Source organism: Orycteropus afer, unplaced genomic scaffold (genome assembly GCF_000298275.1).
Source record: "Orycteropus afer afer isolate SDZICR_OR568_19922 unplaced genomic scaffold, OryAfe1.0 scaffold00072, whole genome shotgun sequence".
Taxonomy (NCBI): Eukaryota; Metazoa; Chordata; class Mammalia; order Tubulidentata; family Orycteropodidae; genus Orycteropus; species Orycteropus afer.
This window is the reverse complement of record NW_006921659.1, coordinates 917,652-941,078: the sequence shown is the minus strand read 5'-3', so window position 1 is coordinate 941,078 and position 23,427 is coordinate 917,652. Positions and strand designations below refer to the sequence as shown.

Genomic DNA, 23,427 nt, shown 5'->3' with positions numbered 1-23,427 from the left:
TCATCTGTATTATTAGCAATACCACAAGAGCACTCACTGAACAAAAACTGGAAAACACAGAAAATACAGAACCATACCTCTTAATTATATGTGTAATTTCTTGAAAAAGTGCCTTCTCATCAGCAGCATAGGTAACTTCTAGTCCTGTAATTCCAGATCTAATAAGAAATGGAGTCTGGTATCTGATATCTAAGACAAAAATATTTATTACATATGATTATACAATTCCGAGTAAAATTATGCTACTGAAATAATTCAAATTAAGAAAGTATTCCCCAAAGTAAAAACATAATTAACCCAATTTATTTTTTTAAAAAAGAAAAAGTTTTATAGTTCAACTGAAAATTCGTTTAATATTTTCAGTTATTTCCCTGAAAAGTCTCCATTTACAAAACTTTCTAGATACTAACATATCACCCATAAAATCTTTTTACAAGTTGGTTTCTGTCTTTACTCTTCTTAACAGGAAGAACTTTGCTTAGTCAAAAAACACCCATTGCCACTGAGCCAATTCCAACCCATAATGACCCTACAGAGTAGAGCACAACTGTCTCATAGGGTTTCCAAGGCCATAATCTTTACTGAAGCAGACTGCTACCTCTTTCTCTCACAGAGCAGATGGTGGGTTTAAACCGTTGAGCTTTCGGTTAGCAGCCCAATGCTTAACCACTGCACCAGCAGGGCTCATTAAATGCCTTATACTTTTGGTAGAGAATATTCTAATCAGATCAATGGTATGCTAGAAAATGCTTAACAACCAGCTCTCTGAGGAAAAATAATTTTTTGTAGTGTTTGCCTATTTCTGTGAAGTAAAGATAGCCCACCATGGTTGATTTTAAACTACTAATGTGATATCAGCTAGCTTCCAAAATCTTCAAAAATCTATTTGCTGAAGAGCCAGTACAAGGCAGCTCCAGCACAGTACTGATTAAATTGCAAATCCCTATCTACATGCTTTTATTCTATTCTAACACTTCCTCTTCAGCTGACTAAATTTATTTTTAAAGGCTACCATTTAAAACTGTAGAAGGACACTTGGTGTTTTATAAAACCTTGTAAAAGACACACTATCTGAAGAATCTTTTAACCAAAAGTATAATATGTATTTAGAAAGGAATATAAACAAAAGTAGAATATATTTTAAAAGTCTCTATATAAGCCATTAACTTACTCAGAGCAGTAACCGTACTTCTTAAAGCAAAGTGAAACAATTTATTAGTGACAAAATATAGAAAGACTGTCCAATCAAAATAGAGATGCAGTCTCTAGTCATATTCATAATTAGTATTTTACAAAATTATAGTTAGGACATATTAGATATATTAGTTAGAAATTTTATCCGTATCCTTATGTTGTCTTGCTTCTGACTTCTGACAATAACTTAAGTCAGAGTAATGAATCTACTAACTTTTTTCCTACTCCACCTCAACAAACATTTTGGAAAGGAGTTCCTTAATCTTGCTTAGTTTAGATTTTAGTACTGAGATTCCCTCTGTTAAAAGGTTCATAGTGGGCAGATTTATAGTTAATAAAAATGAAAAATACCTTGACTTGAGACTATCTTGTCTTTATCAATCACTATTACACCCGTGAGTTCTGTTTTATCTGTATCCGGGAGTGGAGTGTCAGACGAGATGCAGTAGAACAAAGCACAAATTGGGTCAAATTCAGGATCCGGTTCTAAGTCTCGTCTGGTTCGAGCATGTAACTCCACACTGATTAGGGTAAGATTTTGTATCTATAAAAGGAAATAGAAATTATGCTTTTTGTGTGTGTGTATGTGACATGCTGAAAGAAATACATTTCTCAAACATGCTAAAGAAATATAAAATTACAGAAAAATGGTGATATAAGATATGGTCACATTTAACACGCCATAGGTTAAAACTAAAGATTTTTACTTCTAAGATTGGATTATATCAATCCATATTTTTGTATCTGAAAATGTACTTGTATTGTGATTTCTCAATGGTAACACATACTTAAAGTACTTCTCTTTCAATTTTTGTTTGAGAAAGAGAATGATCCGTCTAAGTGGTTCTAGACTCAATTCAAACCAAAAGTCTCTTACTTTTTACTCTATAAACTCTATAAAACTATAGTTTTACCTGTAGTTTAAAGTAAAGAGTTGTTTTTTAATGTAAAACTTCTATTAATTCTCTACTACTTAAATTCAGACTTTTGAATGTACTATGCAGGTTTTCAATTATAATTGTTTTTGAAAAACCTAAGACCTGTTAGGATATCAACTGCACAGTAGCCTGATTGTTGCTTATGCATATTTTTCATTGAAATATACATCAAAAAACGTATGTTCTGCTTTGCACACTTATTTTCCTATGATAATAAAAACTCTTTGTAACTGTAGACCTTTAGTCCTCTTTCTAAAATCAAGGTAGAATTAGAAATTCTCAGAAAGAAAAACAAAATACAGGTCACAAAGGCTAATTTAACTCATGAATGTACCTAAAATTACACCTCATAATTTTATCATGTCCATACACCTGGTAATGGAAAATAGTAGACTAATGTTACAATATTAGCAATTACTCAGATCATATAAAATTTAATAAAGGATTTAAGTTTTGTATTTACCTTGCATGCAAACTGTTGAACAAATGTAAATGTACAGCTCTCACTGGTGGTGGGAGTAAAATTTGGTAAATCTCTTTGAAGGGCAATTTAGAAAAATCTATTAAAATTCAAAATGAACATATCTTTTCATTTAGCCATTTTACTCCTGAGAATTTATTCTACAGGTTTACTCACACATGTAGCCAAAATACACGCATAAAGAAGTATTCATTCAAGATTGTAATAGCAAAAGACTGGAAAAAATATAAATGTTTATTACTTGGGAACTGGTTACATAAATGATATGGCATTCATAAAGGCTATATACAATGAAATACTCTGTCATCTTTAAAACTTTCAAAAGAAGGAACATCTGTAACCTAATGTGGAATGATCACCATAATACATTGATAAGTAGAACCAGCGAGAGTAAAAAATGTTAAGTACATGCATAGAAAGTATATACAAAGATATATTAAAAAAAAAAAAAAAAAACTGCTACAGACTCTGTGGAAAGACACTGGGAACCTAAAATGGGGGGAAAATTTTCATTATAAATCTGTTTGAAATTTTTACCATGTATATGTAATATGCATGTGTTCATTAGCTACCTTGTTATTAAATATTTTTAAACATAAAAAATATTAATTATGCACATGTAAGGCATAAGGAATTAGAAAACACACACTCACGAATTCACCACCTTCCTTAAGAATTATGTATTGCTGTTTCTATTAAAAAAATTAATAGTAAAAAATAAAAAAATTCAAACCAAATAAAATCAGGAGCTAAGGTAATGAACTTCTAATTTTAAATATCTACTAGTCAGTATTGTTTTACTTTTTTTTTTTTTTAAACAAAAAAACAAATTATTTATGAAAAACAAAAATTTAAAGCACAAAATCTCTCCATGAAGCCCAAGCAAAACAAAACACAAGAGTTTAATTTTAAAAGAATGAACATGTGGAAAAACTACAGAGAAGATTGTGAAGACAATTTCAGGTTACGATAGTATTGGAGTTTAATAATATTATTTAGTAAGCCAAATTTCACACTCATATTTTGCCTGTCTAGTCCTTGAGTAAGGAGTTCTGATGATGTAGTGGGTAAACTCTATAAAAAAGATTGGCGGTGCAAACGCATCCAGATATGCCTTGGGAGACAGGCCTGGTCATCTGCTTCCCAAAGGCCACACCTATGAAAATCCTATAAAGCAGTTCTACTCTGCACACATAGAATAGCCATGAGTTGAACTGACTTCACTGCAAATAACAACAGCAACATCTTCTGCAGTGAGTATTTGTATGTAGAAGGGAAAGAGATTACCAAATGCTCTGGGCATAATTTCCTAGAGAAAAAGGAGCAACGTATAGAACAGATTAGGGAGCTCTGGTGGCATAGTGCCAAAGGCACTTGACTGCTAACCAGAAGGTTAGCAGTTCAAACCCACCAGCCACTCCTCAGAAGGAACATTGGGCAATCTACTTCCTTAGTGATATTGCCTTGGAAACCCAAGGAGGGGCCGCTTTGAGTCACAAGTACATCAAAATTACCTGCTGCTTCTATAATCTATAAGGAGATGACTCGACAGGCACATAACAACATAGAACAGATTATTTTGGCTCATTTCCTGTTTTGACCACCAGGTGGCTGTTTGGAATGCTCCTTGAAATGAAGAAAGCCTGTGTCTGGAGGAAGAAACTATCAGCAGGCAGCCAGATTTTAACACCAAGAGGGCCCAAAATTCTAGAATCAAGTAACAGTAAAACCAAAAAACCCAAATCCACTGCAGTAGAGTTGATTCTGAGTCACAGCAACCCTAAAAGACAAAGTTAAACTGCCCCATAAGGTTTACAAAGCTGTAAATCTTTACAGAAGCAGACTGCCACATCTTCTTTGGAGAGGCTGGTTGGTTCGAACCACTGACATTTCGGTTAGCAGACAAGCACTTAACTTTTTCAAATAATAAAAGAATAATCAATTGTAACAAATTTTTTGCAAAGGTCTATAAAGTTGATGTTATTTACTTTAGTAAGTACTTGTGAACAAAGCATTTCCTTTGATTTTTTAATTTTAGGTGTGCACCTGATAAAATATGTCTTCTCGTATTTATTATTTAATTTATCTGAGCTTCCAAGGCTGAAACTGAATGCTTTTGAGTGAAAAGGTACATAAATGAATCAATGAGGGAGTTGGACTATGTTCCAATCTAATTCTTAAAAACATGTGATGATCAGTTCAAATGCAGGGCAAATAATGAGGAAAAAATTTAAAAATTTTTCTTGGTTCATGCTAATCCAATCCTTGGAACAGTTCAAGAGAGAACTTACCTGAACCCAAAAATCAAACAAACATTCCATTCACAACTAAAAGCAAAGACAGAAAACAAGCGTATAAACTAGCACTGTTTCATAGGGATATAATGAAAGGCACAAACATAATGTTAAATTTTTAGTAGCCACACTAAAAAAAGTAAAAAGAAATAAGTGAAATTAATTTTAAATATTATTTAACCAAATATGTCAAAAATCTTACCCTTTTAATATGTAATTAATATAAACATTATTAATGAGGTATTTTTTTCCTAACAGTCTTTGAAATCAGAATATATTTAAATTTACAACACATCTCAATATGGAAGTTAAATTTTCTATGGAAATCCTTGATCTGTATTTAGATTTCATAAAATTTACATTTGGAAAAGTAAATTTCCATACTCACATCAGTCCAAACATACTTAAAGTTTTCCAATAACTGAATCAAGTACTGGTTTTTAAATCTAATTTAAATAAAATTAAAAATTCTGTTCCTCAGTTGCGTATGTCAGATTTTAAGTTCTTAATAGCCATATTTACTATTCATTATTGGATAGTCCAGGTAAAAACAATGGAAATATACTCTGAATTCCAAGTTACCGCCAGTTAGGTATGTGCTTTGAATTACATTTTCTGTAATACAGATGAATTTGAACTGATGCATTCACACGTTCTCTTCAGTCCAAACTGTGATTTATATATATTTTTACAAGACAGCTTCCTATGGCATGTAGTCTGTGGTCTGAGGTAAATGGATTATATACAGATTATATGAGTGAATTAATTAATCCTCTTTTGTAGCAAGCTCTAATCCACTGAGCCATTAAAACAGAAAATATAAGTAAATATCACATTTGGATAAACAGAATAACAATACAGGTGGTCCCAGCTTATGACATATTCAAGTTATGAGGACCCATGCATATGATCATCCTTTTTTTGGTCTTATCATTGGTAATATGTACTACATACAATGCTGCCATATGTAATGTATTGATGTCATCATTCTCATGCCAACCCCCAAAGACAAACACAGATTGGATTTATAAAGATAATGATAATAAAAAGTAATAACAAAAAAGAGAGGTATTTAACTTATTTTAGAACCGACTTACAACAAAGTCGTCGGAATAGAACCCTGTCATAAAATCCAAAGACTACCTATATGTAGACTTTGCAATAGTTCAAAATCTTTTCTAATTTTAGCTTTGATAAGCTAAATTTCAGTTGTAAGAGTTCTGAAAGTTGTGAAACCACAAAGCAATCTCAGCAACTGATGACTGTTTTAAAAATGCCTCTATCTATTATATTTTATATAAATATGTAGACCAAAAAATAGAGATTCACAAATAGAATTCAATGTATTCCTCCCACATCAAAAAATTTCCATGCTTGTTCTACAGAATAAAACATAATAGCTAGGCACAGAGCATGTGTCCTTACTGTTGCAGTTTTACCTCATGTAAAGTCTTTGCCTCCTGTAAGTTTTGTACGCTGAGTTTGAAACCGTAAGTATTGTTTAAAGATGGTCCATCAATCTGAGAATTTTCTTTCTTTGGGGTATTTACTGCTGCAAACTGATTCTATTGAAAGAAACACACATAGCCAGAAAAAACAAATGAGCAATCACTTTCTGATTACTTTTTCCAACTTAGACAATATGATTTATGTTTTGTAATAAATAATGAACTAATATCATCTTTTTAATTCCAAGAAGGAACTGTAACTGTTTTATTAACAACTTTTTCATGCTACTCATTCAAGATACCAGAACTGGACACATGTAGAAACATTTGAGATAATCTAAAGGAGACCATATGCTGATCTTTGAGTTTATAAACCCAAAATAATAAAAATAGTAGTCTCGTAGAAAAGTTGACATTTATTTTAACCTTTCTTGGATATATGAGGAGCAAGCAATCAATATATTTGCAACTGCTTTTGCTAAAGCTTGTAAGAATTTGAAATTCTGGATATTTATGCTACCCTAACATAATGTATCGTTTGAAAGATGAATTAAATAAATAACTGTAAATAACCTTCAAGGGTTTGAAAAATATAAAACTTTATTTATAAAAAATAGCTTTTCTGACTTTCAAATGTACTGCTTTTCTCCAAGTGTTGATTTATGGCCACAGTACACTAGTACTTTTTTTTTTTTTAACATGCATAGCTTATAACTCAACAATATTGCTTATAAATAAAAGGGTTTTTTTTAGTATGCAGTCTCAAAATAGAAATATTAAGAAATATTTTATGTAGTGAATTATATTAACGAGAAGTGGCCAATATGAAAGTGATTTCTATCATTTTATTTTCAAGGATACTTTTTTTCATGTAACTACACATTCTAAGTTTTATCTTACTTTTAGTATTTGAATATACATTTACATTATTTCAGAGATTCAGCAGTAAATAATGTTGCCTCCTTTTGCTACTTAGTGAAAAATCAATAATGCTTTATTTGAGAAAAAAGAAATAAACCAAGACAAAGGATATATTTTTGGTGGGATCAAAAATCACTTACTTGAGCTCTGCTGTCACTGGACTGTTCTGATTTTGCCAGTAATCAGTTAATGTATTTGTATCCTCATAATCCACATTTTGGCTATCATATTCACTTTCTCTGTAACATTTGTATTTATATATAAGAATCTTAGATCCCAACAACAACCAAAAAAAAAACCTAAAAAAAAATTAGGCAATTTCTTGTTGTCTCAAAGATATGTAAATAAATGATGCAAAAATATAAATTTTTTTAAATTGAGACATAGTTATTTATCTAACTGAAATCTAAGAATAAGAATGGATCTTCCACTGATCTTTAATATGTTTAGTATAGTTACCTTCGCTTGTGTTGTTAAGAGTACTCTTCTAAGGGTGTCAGTATTATTTCCTCTCTTACGATTCAATTTCTCGGTTTTTGGTTCTGTAGAAAGAAATTTCACATTTAACATGTATATTAAAATTACTTGCTTTTGTTTTATTTTTTTAAAAAATGAAAATTTTGATTGTTCTAAACATTTAGAATTTTTTATGAGTACTGCCCTATAAAATCTCTGAACACTTAATTTAAAAATGAAACTAATCCAAACCTTTAATCTCCATCAAAATAACTTTAAAAATTTGTACTTTAAATAAACATGCTTAGATTTTAATTACTTAGTTTTCTGTCTCAGTAATTATCCTGGGAATTATTTATTTATTCATTTATATATCAGCTACAGATGATCAGGAAAAGACAGAACTCTGCCCTCATGGAGTCTAAAGAGAGAATAAGATATTCATCAAACACATATAGAAAAATAAAGGCTGGCTATAGTGTTTACTCTGAGAATGATAAGGGAAGGGAAAAACAGCCAGTCAGTCACTAAGATTAAGGTCTACTTTAATCCTGCCTATTAGTTTGTAAAGGTTTTGCAGGTGTCAGTGAGGGGTTCCTTCAGCCTTGTATTTCAGCCTTCCTCAGTGTTATTTACTGAAATAAGAAAAACTGAAAGAGGATGAGATAGTGTCTTGTGCAGGCATGTGTGTGTGAGAGAGAGTGTATTGGGGTAGGGAGATAAGCAGTGAGATTATAAATTGAGTTTTAAAAATACTAACCTTGAGGTGCCTTTCAGCATTCAAGAAGATATGCAAAATAGGCATCTGGATATAGTGGTCTGTAGCTTAAAAGGAGTTCTGAGTTGGATATATAAATCTGTGAGTTATCTGTAGTAATCCTGAGAACAGGAATTGGATAACTTAGGGAGAGGGTATAGAGTAAAAAGCAAAGGTAGCGTAAGGCTAGGCCTTAATATGACCCCCCCAAAACCAAACCCACTGTTTATGGATTCACTTCTGACTCATAGCATCCCCCACTGGGTTTCCAAGATGGTAAATCTTTATGGAAGTAGATTGCCCAGTCTTCCTCCTGTGGAGTGGCTAGTCGGTTTGAACCGACCACCTTTTGGTTAGCAGTCAAATAAGACTTTTCTGATCTCCCTGAGTGGATAAAAATTTATTTTTTCTATGTATTTGATGAATGTCTTACTCTCTCTAGATTCCATGAGGGCAGAGATTCTGTGGTGCACTGTGCCACCAGAACTCCTTTAATAAACCTAGCATTCAGATAATAACTGGGATAGAAGGATATGCACAGTAGGATATGCTTCAATGGAAATCAAGGAGGAGGATCCAGAGGAGTAGGAAGAAAGCCAAGGGGAGAAGGAAGGAAGGTGTGGTCAGCAGAACAACATCTGCTTAGAAGGCATGATAGGAAGACTGAACACATCCACTGGTTTAGCTAAAAGGTTACTAGAAATCTTCACAGAGTGAGGAGAATCCACATAAGGTGGGCTAAGAAATGAGTACAAGGTAAAGAAATGGAATTGTCAAATTAGGGAAACCTGTTAAGAAATTGGGCTTTGAAAGGGAGAACAAAGAGTGGAAGCTGGGCAAAAAGGTGAGGTCAAAGATTTTGTTTTCTGTTTCTACTTTTAAAGTTGAGAGAGACTTGGGTATGTTTAAAAGACAATGGGAAAATCAAGTGAAGAGAATATAAGGCTCCTGTGAGGGCTCCTGCATATTTACCCAGAAGGCAAGAAGACAGGATGGAAAGCAATGTAAGTAAATCCTGGAGCAGACAGCCAAAAATGTGTCAATATGGTGACTTTCCAAGACATGAGAGAGTAACAATCATTTCTCATTTGTTGAGTTAAAACTTAAAAAAAAAAAACAAACAAACAAAAAAACTCTGATTTTCATGACAGTCTAATGTTGTTTGCATTTCTAATCTTTGAAGAATAACAGGGGAGCCTTTCTGTTATTTGTACACTTACCTGATAACATGGTAAAACCAGCTGCTTCAGGATGCCTTTCCAGACGTTTTCTCTGTATGACCGGTGTACTATGAAGGCAAAGTGAGTCATATTTCCCAGTTCTTGCCCTAACATTAATTGGAGATATAACTAGAGGCTCCCTAGACTCACTGCAAGGGCTCTTATGTGTACCATCTTTTATTGGCTTTAAGAAGTTCTCAACAGTTGAGGAACATAGCTCCTCTATTGGTGATGAAGCTCTATCATCTCCATTTAATGCTTTGGACTCTGGGGATGTTGGTTGTTGCCAAGGGGGGATTAATGGAGAATCAGGGGAACTATAACTAACATAAAAATCATCATAATCATCTTCATCTTTCTCAAGATCACTTGCAGAAGCAACTGGTGGCAGTATCTGACTTTCACTTGTAGTTCTACTGCATTCTGTGGTTGAAGCTTGTAAAGCAATCTGAGAGTTATCAACATCTTCCTTGGTATATGCTGTAGTGGGGAGTATATGTGGTGCTGTATCCATTTTTGGAGGCACTACAGGTTTGTCATCTGGATTAACTGAAGAGCCGGAGTTCTCAGCAGATTTTACAACTCCAGTTGGCTCAGTTTTAGGCAGTTTCTTGGAACGTTCATATTCTTCTTTGGCTTGAAGCCACGCTTGAACCAGCTGTCGACTTGGGGCACATTTGCAAGGCATAATCACAATTTTTTTATCGTCAATCATTTTATGGCTATTACTTGACCCTTTATTGACAACTGCTTGACCGCTGCGAAGAGGGGACCCTGGTCTTGGATTTTGTGTCATTGCTGAGAATGCTGTTTTCCACAGGCGAAGTCCTTCCAAGGAAAAGTCTCCCTCAAACTCAGCCAGTTCATTTGGAAGTCGAGTTTCTACCATGAGAAGTCTTCCACCAATCTCCCTATAAACAACATATTTTAGAACTCTTTTGTCTCAAAGAGCAATTACCAAAATATTTAGCTCCCTATCCTAGAGACATTTTTATTCTCTTCCGATCTTAAAAACGCCCATCATCTTTCTCTCCCCAGTCCCCATCTTATGCAGGTACACTGTATCTTTAGTTACAATATGCTTTTCCTCACATGTGTATGACTACTAGATAGATCTACTTTGGAATGTATCATCAATACCAGAGATACAAAGTTATTTTGTTTTGCTTTAGTGCCCATGAAGCCTTCTTTCCTTAAAAAAGATAGCACAATCTCATCAAAGTTCTTCCTCTACTAACAAATAACTTTCCACCGTTACCACATACAGATTTTAAAAAGGAGGAATACTCAAAGACTAAATCCCTGGATTTTATCAATGGCCTCTTTTTATATTTTCTTATATCTGTAAGGAGTTTAGCAAAACCAGTCAGTTCAAACATACAAATCTTTGCACTCTCCAAATTCCCTTAGACATTTAAAAATCTCACACAACTGGGGTAAATTATCATGGTTCCTTCTCTCCCTTATAAAGCAGGGTTTAACATTAACATAAGGACTAACACTAGCAAAAAAATAAAAATAAAAAATCAGGAGTCGCAAGTGTCCAGAGAATGCATAGCTTAAATGTTAGTAATGTATGTATATGTGGGGGAATCACTAATTAAAAAGATAACCCAGTTTAGTGTTCAATAGTTACAAATATTGAACTAAACCTCTTTCTCTAACATATACACATTAATACTTTCTGCCTTCTGTAGCAAGGTTACTTATTCTTCTACATTATAACTCTTGCATGGATAAAGAGAATGGTTATTAGTTTTTTTTCAACTATTTTTTTTTTAGGACATGACTCCCCAAACGTTCTGGTAATTTTCTAGATAAAAATTAACTGGATTCAAATTTTCTAAATTGGAGCTGAAGAGGAATTAGGGTGGTCACAATTCCTTCTCTCTTTTACATGGCAAGATTTTGGCCCCAAATAGTTATTTCCTTAACAGCATTAGTACTTTCATTGTAGCCACCCCAGGCCCATCATAAGAAAAATTAGGAACAGAATTACTGCTGTTGAAGGAAGTGAGTACATATACCATATGACCCTAGCCAATTCTAATAGTAATAATACAGTGGTCACAAAGAAGTCAAGGATAACAAGAACTAAAGAGGTTTGGTAAATTCAGCTTTCTTGAATGCTTTCAGTAGTAGGGTAATTGCTCTAACTAATTGGAGGAAAAAAAACTCATAATATTTATCAAGAGCCTGTATTTTTAAGTAATCTTACTTCTAGGGTTCCAGGGAAAAACTCCAAAATGCTAAAAATGATTTATGAGCAAGATTATAACCACATTATTATTTGTAACAGCAAAAACAGCAAACAACCTTTCTGTAACAACAATACACACATGGTAGAATATTATTCATACATTAAAATGATGTTTCAAGAAATTGATAATTCTGAAAAATGCTTATAATGTTAAGTGAATAAATCTGAATACAGTACAGTGGCTACAGCCAGATCGCAATTCACAAAACAAAACAAAAAATTATACATACAAAACTGTAAGGAAACACATCAAAATATTAATAGTGGTTGTCACGAGGTAGTTAAATGTGTATTTATTTCTTCTTTTATACTTAAAATTTTCTATACTGAATATAGGAGCTCTGGTAGCATAGTGCCTAAGGGACTTGACTGCTAACCAGAAGGCTGGTGGTTCAAACCCACCAGCCACTCCTCGGAAGGAAGATGGGGCAATCTACTTCCGTAGTGATATGCCTCGGAAACCCAAGGAGGGGTCGCTATGAGTCGGGTCCGACTCGCCGACACATAACAACAATACTGAATATATAGTTTTATGTAAAAAGTTGCTACTAAAAAATGATGGTCATCCTTTTATTTTAGCTGTAGGACAGGTGTCAAAGTTGGACAAAAAGCTAACAAGTAACAATGATACAGAGTTAATGACTAGCATATGATAATAAAAGTTTGTTGTTGTTAGGTGCCATTGAGTCATCTCCGACTCACAGTGACCTCATGTACAGCAGAACGAAACACTGCCCAGTCCTGTGCCAGCCCCACTATCTTTGCTATACCCGAGCCCATCGTTGCAGCCACTGTGCCAATCCATCTCATTGAGGGCCTTCCCCTTTTTCGTTGTCCTTCCACTTTGCCAAGCATGATATCCTTCTCCAGGGAATGGTCCCTTCTGACAACATGACCAAAGTACATGAGACAAAGTCTGGCCATTCTCGCTTCCAAGAAGCATTCCAGCTGCCCTTCTTCCAGGACAGATGTTAGTTCTTTTAGCAGTCCACAGTACTTTCAGCATTCTTTGCTAATACCACAACTCAAAAGCATCAACTCTTCTTTGGTCTTCCTTTTGCACTGTCCAGTTCTCACATGTATATGAGGCAATTGAAAATACCATGGCTTGGGGTAGGCACACCTTAGTCTTTAAGGAAACATTCTTGATCCTCAGTACTTGAAAGAGGTCCTTTGCAGCAGACTTGCCCAATGTTATAAGACATCTGATAACCTGACTGCTGTTTCCACTGGTATTGATTGTAGAACCAAGTAATATGAAGTCTTTGACAACTTCAATCTTTTCTCCATTTATCATGATGCTGCTTACTAGTCCCATTGTGAGAATTTCTGTTTTCTTTATATTGAGGTGTAATCCACACTGCAGACTTCAATCTTCAATCTTCATCAGTAAGTGTTTCAAGTCATCTTCACTTTCAGTGAGCAAAGTTGTGTCGTCTGCATAATGGAGGCTGCTAATAAGTCTTCCTCCAATCCTGATGCCATGTTCTTCTTCATATAGTCCAGCTTCTCGGATTATTTGTTCAGTATACAGACTGAGTAAGCATGGTGAAAGGATACAACCCTGACACACTCCCTTGATTTTAAACCAAGCAGTGTCCCCTCGTTCTGTTCAAATGACAGCCTCCTGTCTATGTACAAGTTCCTTATGAGCACAATTAAGTGTTCTGGAATTCCCATTCTTCTTGATGTTATCTATAATTTGTTATGATCCACACAATCAAATACTTTTGCATAGTCAATAAAACACAAATAAACATCTTTCTGGTATTCTTTGCTTTGAGCCAAAATCCATCTGACATCCACAATGATATCCCTTGTTCCAAGTCCTCTTCTGAATCCAGCTTGTACCTCTGGAAGTTCCCTGTCAATATACTGCTGCAACTGTTTTTTAATTATCTTCAGTAAGATTTTACTTGCATATTAATGATATCGTTCAATAACTTCCACATTCTGTGGGATCACTTTTCTTTGGAATGTGTACAAATATGGATCTCTTCCAGTCAGCTGGCCAAGTAATTATCTTCCAAATCTCTTGGCACAGCCGAGTGAGTGCCTCCAGTGCAGCATCCGTTTGCTGAAACATCTCAATGGGTATTCCTTCAATTCCTGGAGCTTTGTTCTTCGCCAATTCCTTCAGTGCAGCTTCGATTTCTTCCTTCAATACCACTGGTTCTGGATCATATGCCACCTCCTGAAATGGATGAACATCAACCAATTCTTCTTGGTACAGTGACTCTGTGTATTCCTTCTATCTTCTTTCCATGTTTCCTGCATCATTCAATATAATTCCCATAGCATCTTTCAGTATTGCAACTCCAGGCTTAAATTTCCTCTTTAGTTCTTTCAGCTTGGGAAATGCTGAGCGTGTTCTTCTCTTTTGGCTTTCCAACTCCTTGTCTCTGTACATTTCATTATAATTGACTTTGTCTTCTCGAGCTGCTCTTTGAAATCTTCTGTTTACCTCTTTTATCTTGCCATGTCTTCCATTTGCTTTACCTACTTACTCTCCATTCAAGGCCAGTTTCAGAGACTCTTCTGACATCCATTTTGGTCTTTTCCTCCTTTCCTGTCGTATTAATGACCTTTTGCTTTCTTCATGGATAAGGTTCTTGATGTCATCCCACAATTCCTCTGGTTTTTGGTCACTGGTGCTCAATGCATCAAATCAATTCTTTAAAAGGTTTCTAAATTCAGAAAGGATATAATCAGGGTCATATTGGCTCTTTTTGAATAAAAAAGATAGAAGTTTTTTGATAGAAGTTTGGTAACTGAATTTAAAACAGATGTGCAGACTGAGGTAGAAAATGTAGCTGAATTAAAAAACATACCACAATCACTACTGATAAAATCAAAGCCTGAAAATGTCATCTTAGGAAAAGACATTCATATATTCTGAGAGTGGGAAAAAGAAAAAGAGTCCCATTCAAGTTAAAGGACCACATGTAGGTTCAAATAAAAAGAAAATGGAACTATGTTTTGGGAGGGAGGTAAAGTGTTTCTGCCCTTCATTTTAAGTCCTTATAGGCAGGAACTTCTATCTTACATCTCTGGTCACTTTTTCTCACTCCTTTCTTAAATGGACTACTGCCAAGAATTGGTAACCTGTTGGCTTTGTTAAGTGCCTGAAATTCATTTTGTCTTTTTCACTCAACTTAGGAACACTGTGCTGCGGAAGGTCAATGTACACAGGTAGTGGGGCCTCTTGCTTCAGTTGGCTCTTCATATTTCTCCATCACATATATTTAGCACAGCCTGCCTTTGCAGTCTCAGCCATCCTCCTGTGCTCTGACCAGATGGCTAAAGTGAGCTGTCTCTCCCGCCAACTGGTTAGGTAAATGGAATCATAGTCTATCTCATGGACTCAGGGGACAAGAACAAGTACCATCATTTAATCTTCCTGGGCTAAGTCATGTTCTCCAACTTAGCTAGATGGATTGACCCAGTGGCTGCGACAATGGGCTCAAGTATGGCAATGTGAGGATAGCGCAGGACTGAACAGTGTTTTGTCCTGTTGTACATAAGGTTGATATGAGTCAAAACCTACTCGATGGCTCCTAACAGCAACCACCTTGCTGATGGATGTGGTATAGCATACCTACTCAACCTCTGATAAATAAACCAGTATCCTGATTCCCATTTTGCTACTGGCCTCTGTGTGTGTGCATGCATGTCTATCTACTATCTATTACTTCCCTGGAAATATTTTTAAAAGAAAGAAGACATAATGGGTCCAAATTCCATTACATAATATAAGAGAACCCACTTAAAATTATCTTCATTTAGAGATGTATCAAATGGGTATTCAGAAGTATATATACTAATTTCCAAACACTTTTAAAAAAATAAAGTTCTTTTTAAAATTATAAAAGTTCACCTTTTAAAAAATGAAAACTATTTCAAAATGATAATTCACTCTCTTTAAAGTATTATGGTATCCTTCTTATTTTGTACCACAACACAGTGAGCCTCTATACCTCTAATCCTTAACAAATAGTTAAATAGGCGGTCTCCACATTCCATACTCATAAACTCAAATAAATTTCTGTAGGTGCAACCATCCAGCTAGTTTGTGAATTTTCTTAGTAAGTCTGTTAACAATAATTTTCACAATGATATACTCACAAATACAGTGTCACAGTTAGAAACCTAAGAGTCAGGTATCAAATGTTTTACTGTACATTATAATTATTCAACTGAATGACTCATGGGGGTAAAAAAAAATGTATTTTGATTACCTGGGCTTTTCTGGTGCATCAGAAGGATTACTGCAAAACGGTTCCTGGTAAACTGTTTCTGAAAGGTCATGATCCAACAAAGTTGCCATAATTTCTTCCCTACTTGGTGGGGACATAAGTGGTTTCAGAATGTGAGCAGTTCGAGGAGTGAAACTACCATTTTTAGATTGTGAGGGAGAGCTGGCAGACCTTGGTGAACTATCAGGAGTTGGTGTTAAGATATCATTATTTCTGGAAACATACAATTCTAAATCTTCAGAGGCTGCATCCACAAGTTCACCATCAGGGGAAGACAGAATCGTAGTGAAAGTGGTATTGACTGAGTCAAGAGACTGTGCCATGTCTTTTCTGGTGTGACCTTGAATCCAGTCTGAACTACTCTGCTGTGGGAGACTGAGAAACACTTCTTTGCTTAATGAACTCCTAGTCAATCTAGATTTTTCATTTAGACAGTCCTCGGCCTGCTGGACACAGAAAGAATCCATTATTGAATTAGACCGAGTTGTTAGAGGATGAAAACTATTTTTCCACTGGTTGTGGCGATGATTTTCATTGCTGTCTATGGATGACTTCTCAAAAAGTTCAGGACTTAGAGTACCAGATCTAATCCATGAGGCTGGGTCTGAGGCATGATGCTTGTTGTCATCACATTTCTGGTTATCATGACTTAAAAATTCATTTTTTTCTATAGTTTGTCCTGGGAAAAGATCTTGAGCTGCATCACTTAGGAACTTCTGAGGCAAATTTTGGTCAGCTGGGACAAACTGACTTCCAGAATAAAAACTACAAAATCCAGTTTGACCTATTGCATTAATATCAAAATTATAATTATGTTCAGGAGACAAGCTATCTTCAAGTGAATAACAACTTTCAAAACCTGGGTCTGAAAAAAAGATGGGACTATCATCTGACAAGGAGTTATCCAATTGGCCAGAGTTTTGTAAATTTAGAGATTCTACTTTTAGAAGTCTGGGAATTTTTTCTTTAGGTTTTGTACTTCTGGAAGTTCGAGGTTTTCTTGGAGATGTTACTGATCGTGTTCTTTTATTTGCTTTGCTATGTTCAAGGGAACCAGAAACATTTTTGTTTGATTGATGCTTATTAGCTAATGAGTCCTGTATAACATTAGAGTTTTGTGCTTTCTGCTGTCTTTTTTGTAACAATTCTTTCAAAACAGCTAGTCCAGACTGTCCTTCACTATATGCTGAAGGTGTTGACACAATTTGATTTTTACACTGAGAAAGTGCTTTGGTTTGTGAAATCGCTTCTGACAATGACCTCTGTTTTACCCTTTCAGGTTTGAAATTTGACATATCTAAAATGAAGCCCCTTTGTTTTTGCTCCCATGTTATTTGTTTGATTGGACTTCTCAAAGATGTTACAAAGCAATTATTAGGCATTTGGCTTTCCTCTGAAGCTACATTTCCAGAACAAGTTTCACTGTGCTTTGACTGCTCTGCCATACACACTATCTGCTGCTGACTGTCTTTGCAAGGCAAAAAATTAGGGGCATACGGCTGGTCTGACTTTGATTCTAGGGAATTACGATACTCATTTAACTTCCCGACAGATGACAAATAGTTTTTTTGTATATTTGCACTCTCTTCTGTCTTTGGAGACATTATACTTGAAGGTATCTGTGTATTCTGTGCTACCTGAGACAAATGGTTAGAAAGGTCAAAAATATTTTTTTTAATCAAAGTTGATTCCTTTAAAGTAAACATAGTATTTTGATTGTGAGACCTCTGAACATTAATTTTTGATAATCCAGGTCCTATAGAACTACAAACAACCGATGAGTGCAAATCCTCTAGTGAACTGGGGAATGTATGCAAATCTACAGGTTTCTTGCTTTCTAAGAAAGAAGAAAAGCAACCAGGTAATTTCTGTTGTGTATTAATTCCTGTGGGAAGGGGAACAGAAAGGGGGTGATCTATAGGAGAGCCTCCTAGTGACACATCTTTCAGTTTAAAAAGTAGTTGAGAGCTTCCACAACTATTAGAGACCTCAGACACATTCTGGTGTTTCAGCACAAACTTAACTTCTGTGCCATGTTGAGATTTCACTTTTTCATCCTTAAGTGTAATGTGCTTCCTTGATGTACTTTTTTCATTTGTTTTCTGTTTCTGCTTTGCTCTTGGTTTCTTTTTTCCATCATCCACTAGTTTATTTGTCTGATTGCGTTTGTTCCTTTTCTTAGTAACTACAGAGGGATTAACAAGCTTTGTTTTTGATTTCTTAACCTGTGCTCTTGCTCGACTATTTTTTCCTATGCGGGAGTTAACAGTCTTGCTATAATATGCATTAGGACCCTTAAAAAGCATTGCTTCTTTTTCTGCAGCAGCAATAATTTCTTCAGCTCTTGGATCTGTGGGAGACCAGCAGCGAGGTGGAGAAGAATTTATGGGACTTGTGCTTCTCTCAGAAAGAAAGCCTAGTTTAGACATAACATCACTATAATTCAAGTCATAGTCTTCGGTTTCAGCATTATAAGATGGTGAAGGAGGAGAAAGAATAGCATGTGACCTTTTTTTCCTGAAAGATAAAGTTCTTTTAATATTTTCACCATTTGTCCTTTGTTGCTTACCAGTTCTTTTCTTAGCAGACTTATGTTTTGATTTTCTTCTGTGACTTTTCTTTGGTGTTAGTGGATAAATGGGATATTTGGTAGCAGGGGAGTCAGGAACTTTTGGCCAAAAATCCTTCAAAGGTGCAAGCTTTTTATATAGTTCCATTTTTTCCTCTGTTAATATTACTTGCTTCTCTTTAGAGTCTATTTTTCCTACCTTCACAAGCATATTTTTTCTCCCTCTAAATCTATTAATAATAATATACTTGATGATGACAGGGGGCAGCTTTTTTGACATTTTTCTTCGTTTTCGAGATTTGAGAGTTCCATCTAAACTTTCACTGATGTCTACGGGATGAGGTAGGCTAATTTTTGAGTTATGTGTTACAAAACTTGATTCACTATCTTCAGTCTCGTAATTTACCTTGCGTTTGGCTCTAAGTGTGTATTTATTTCCATATAGTCCAAAGGACTGATCAGTTTCTAAGGCTGCATCCCCAAAGTGACAGTCTATAAAAGTGTCTGTAGGTGTTTTATTTTCAAAAGCACTACGGGTGGCTTTAACTAAATCACTGGCCAATATGTTATCCTTCTCGGGATTGCTATTACATGGATTATTTTGTATACAATTATCTTTTCTGGATCCAATATCCGTGGTTTTAGTATAAGTCTCCTGATGACCTATAAGTTTCTTTTTACTTAATTTTAACCGGGACTGTTTATTGCCAGGTTGTATTTTATATGTAACAGGAGATAGTTTCTGTGGTCTAGTGAGACAATTAGAAAGAACAACACTGGGAAAAAACATATAATGTGCTGCTTGCTGGCTGAGGCTTGGTTTTTCTGTTTTATGTTCTTGAAATTCTTCATATCTAATTTTAAGTTTATTTAGTCCACTTTCATCAGCAATGCTATCAAGAGAATGCACCACAGTTCTATTCTCCCCTGAGCAGGATAGCAATTCACAATTTTCAGTTAATGATGAAGGGAATAAACTATTCAGAGCTGTGCTGTTACTTTTTTCATTTTCATTGGAGGATAATTTCTTTTTTGAGTGAGTTAAGTCAGAAAAGTTGAAAGAGTTTTTGCCCAATGTACTTTCACTAATATTACGATTCATAAAAGCGGCATCCTTTTCAACCTTTCTAATATTTGTATACTTTCTACTTGGTATTTGTCTAGTAACAGATGGAATATCTTCTTCATAATCAAAAATACTATTTTCACAGGAAGATACTGGGAAGGAATCTTTCTTACTACTTTCTTTGTGAGAGTTTTCTGAGTGGACAGTACTGTTTAAAGATCCAGGGTATTTCATAGAGTAAGTGCTTTCATTTGTAAAAGAAGCAACTGAATGATCTAGACCTTTTTCTATGTTGTTTGGCTGTGAAAGGTCTTCAATTAAATCTTCCTTATTCAAAACATGGGAAGAAAGGGCACTTGTGTGTTTACACTGAAAGGTAATCTTAGCAGAAGATGGAGGTTCTAACGTAGCAGCATCTTTGTGAAAGATGGAGGGTTTTACTGAGAGCTTGCTTGTTGCAATGACAGAAGAATGGGTTCTAGAATTTTCATTGTTCAATGGATTGTCTGGAACAGGGAAAAAAAAAAGAATTTATTTCATTCTCACTTCTTTTGAAAAATTATTTTCCCATACCAAGATGTATCACCATGAAAGAAATTATAAAAAATTAAATTTGTACGTTTTTAAATAGTTTTAATCAAAAATCTCCTACCATTAAGATGATTATATTGACCCAAATACTCAAGAGTTAGTTACATTTGATTAATCATATTTTAAATACATATTACTTTGGTCAGAAAAAGATCTAACTGATATTCAGTGCCTTTTTAGGGAATAAGGGAAAAATACTGTCACCTAAAAATTTTTTCATAAAATAATTTGCTTCTTTGCATTATCACTTCAAAGAATCTATGTTTTAAACTTTTTTCTATAAAGATGACATATGAGTTGAAGATGGAAAATTAAATAAATTGAGTGTGTGCATAAATATATATATATATGTAAATATATATATAAATAGTTTCTTATAATAATTAAACATTAACAGGATTAACTGGTTAAAATTTAGGAAGCTTGAAACTAGTAATTAACAAATGTTATCCTAATAGAGTCGTCCTGGATGGTACAAATGATTAACATGCTCAGCTGCTAACCAAAGGTGGGAGGCTGGAGTCTACTCAGAGGCACTATGAACGAAAATTCTGGTGATTTACTTCTGAAAAATCAGCCACTGAAAACTGTGGAGCACAGTTCTACTCTGACACACATGGTGTTGCTGTGAGTCAGAACTGAGTCAATGGCAACTTTTTTTAAAAAATCATCTTAGAAATGAGAAAGAATCACATATATACATTCTTCCAAAAGATGGTAACTGGCAAAAGAAGAAACATCATAGCACTGCTATAACCTCAGTCAACAAAAGTGTGACTATACACAGGGGACATCAAGCACAACTGGAATACCATACTACACGAAAACACTGTTCCACATCCTACTTTGGTGAGTAGCTACTGGGATCTTAAAAGCTTGTAAGTGGCCATCTAGACGCAACGATGGGTCTTTCCTCATCCAGAGCAAAGAAAAATGAAGACAAAGAAAGATGCATGGAAATAATTAGTCCAATCGACTGGTACACCATGTGATCCTCAGCCTATATGATTATGAGAACAGAAGAACTAGATGGTGCCCATCTACCAATGTCAAGTACTTGGAGGGGAATCAATATAGGAGATCCTGGATAGAATGGGAAAATAATGTGGAATAAAACTCAAAATCATTTCGGAAAAAAAAAAGGGACCAGGTTTGCTAGTCTGATAGAGTCTGGTGGAACCACTGAGACTATGGCCCCTAGCTGTTCTTCAGGTCTGGAATTGAACCCACTGCCAGCCAAACAAAACACAGCCAAACAAAACAGAGGCATATGGGCTGAATATTTATATCAGGTAGATACACTCCTTGGAGAGATCAATCATGGGAGAATAGACACAGGGAGATAGCTCAGGGGGCAGGAGTGTATGGTAGGGAAGGACACAGGGAAGAGGTAATTATGGGGAGAAGTGGGAAGAGAACTGTTGCATTGTGAGAGACTGCAGTCAACATCATGAGACAAAGCGTATATGAACTGCCGTATGGAAAATGAGTTTGCTCTGTAAACTTTCACCTAAATCACAATAAATTAAAAAAAAAAAGAGTGACAACAGTTTCAAAGCAAAAAATATTTTTAGCTTCTAAATAAGTAAGTGCTCATAGTAGCCTTGTTTATTTACCATTATTTTCATCAGCAGTTCCATCTAACTGAGGTATAGAAAGATTGGCCAGAAACAAACTATTATCACTCCATTCCATTTCTTCTTCTGAAGAGGAATCATCTTCTTCAGTTGAGCTTCTATGGGTATTTCTGCACAGTGATCTACAATATTAAGATTCAGTGGGGAGAATGATTATTAGAAAAAAGCATCACAGAGTCAAATAATTTGCCTACTTTGGCCACGTAACAAAAAAACTGAATTAAAAAGATCTGAAAACTTTAAAAAGATTTACTTTGCTTTATTACATTCAGGGGCCCTAACATATGGCATAAATAGACTAGAAAGCATAAACCAAAAAGCACAAACAGAAGAGAAACTAGATGAATGGGACCTTTTAAAAATTAAAATTGTTATATGCTTCCAAAGACTTCCCCAAAATTATAAATCATAGGGTAACTTCAAAGAAAAATGATAAAAGTTCACATCACAACATAAAAGAGGACAAACACAAATATTCAGCATATACTAAAACAACAGCAACAAAGGAAATGATAACATGATTCATAAACATAATGAGCTCAGCACAGAAAATAATATGGAACAAAGAAACCAGGCATACCATGAAAAAACACATTAACAAAATGACAGCAACAAATTAATACTTATCAATAATTACACTAAATGTTAATGGATTAAATGCACCACTCAAGAGATGGACAGTTGCAAATTGGATAAGAAAATAAAACCCATCAATATGCTGCCTACAAGAGACAGACCTTAAAAGATAAAAACAAAAATAGACGAAAAATCAAAGGTGGGAAAAAAGATATATCAAGCAAATGGCAACAGTAAGAAAGCAGGAGTGGCAATATTAATTTCTGATCAAATTGACTTTAAGACAAAAACCACCATACAAGAAAAGGAAGGACATTGCATAATGATTAAATGATCAATTGAACATGAAGATATAACCATAATAAATATCTATGGACCCAATGAAAGAGCCCAAAATACATAAATCAGACTTTAAAAGAGTTGAAAACCCAAATAGATGACTCCACAGTCATAGTGGGAGACTTTAATACACCACTTTCACTGAAAGACAGAACAACTGGAAAGAAATTCAACAAAGATGCAGAAGAGCTTAACAATACAATCCACCAACTTGGCCTTACAGACATCTACAAAGCACTTCACCCAACAGCAGCACAATATACATTCTTCTACAGTGTACATGGAACATTTTCTATGATAGACCATATGTTAGGCCATAAAGCAAGCCTTCATAAATTTAAAAACATTGCAATATTGCAAAGCATCTTCTCAGATCATAATGCTATCAAATTAGACATCAACAATAGGAAGATCAATAGAAAAA

General features: G+C 34.8%; 1 protein-coding gene across 1 annotated transcript in view; it reads right to left on the bottom strand.

Annotated features, from left to right (window-relative positions):
* Positions 1 to 23,427, bottom strand: part of REV3L (REV3 like, DNA directed polymerase zeta catalytic subunit) — a 250,501-nt gene that overhangs the window by 78,764 nt on the left and 148,310 nt on the right. The window contains exons 12-18 of the mRNA XM_007940793.1: positions 22,068 to 22,210; positions 16,208 to 20,366; positions 9,710 to 10,620; positions 7,736 to 7,818; positions 6,347 to 6,472; positions 1,546 to 1,738; positions 78 to 189 (exon numbers count right to left, since the gene is read on the bottom strand). Coding sequence (XP_007938984.1) covers positions 78 to 189; positions 1,546 to 1,738; positions 6,347 to 6,472; positions 7,736 to 7,818; positions 9,710 to 10,620; positions 16,208 to 20,366; positions 22,068 to 22,210 — 5,727 coding nt within the window. The remainder of the gene's footprint in view (positions 1 to 77; positions 190 to 1,545; positions 1,739 to 6,346; positions 6,473 to 7,735; positions 7,819 to 9,709; positions 10,621 to 16,207; positions 20,367 to 22,067; positions 22,211 to 23,427) is intronic.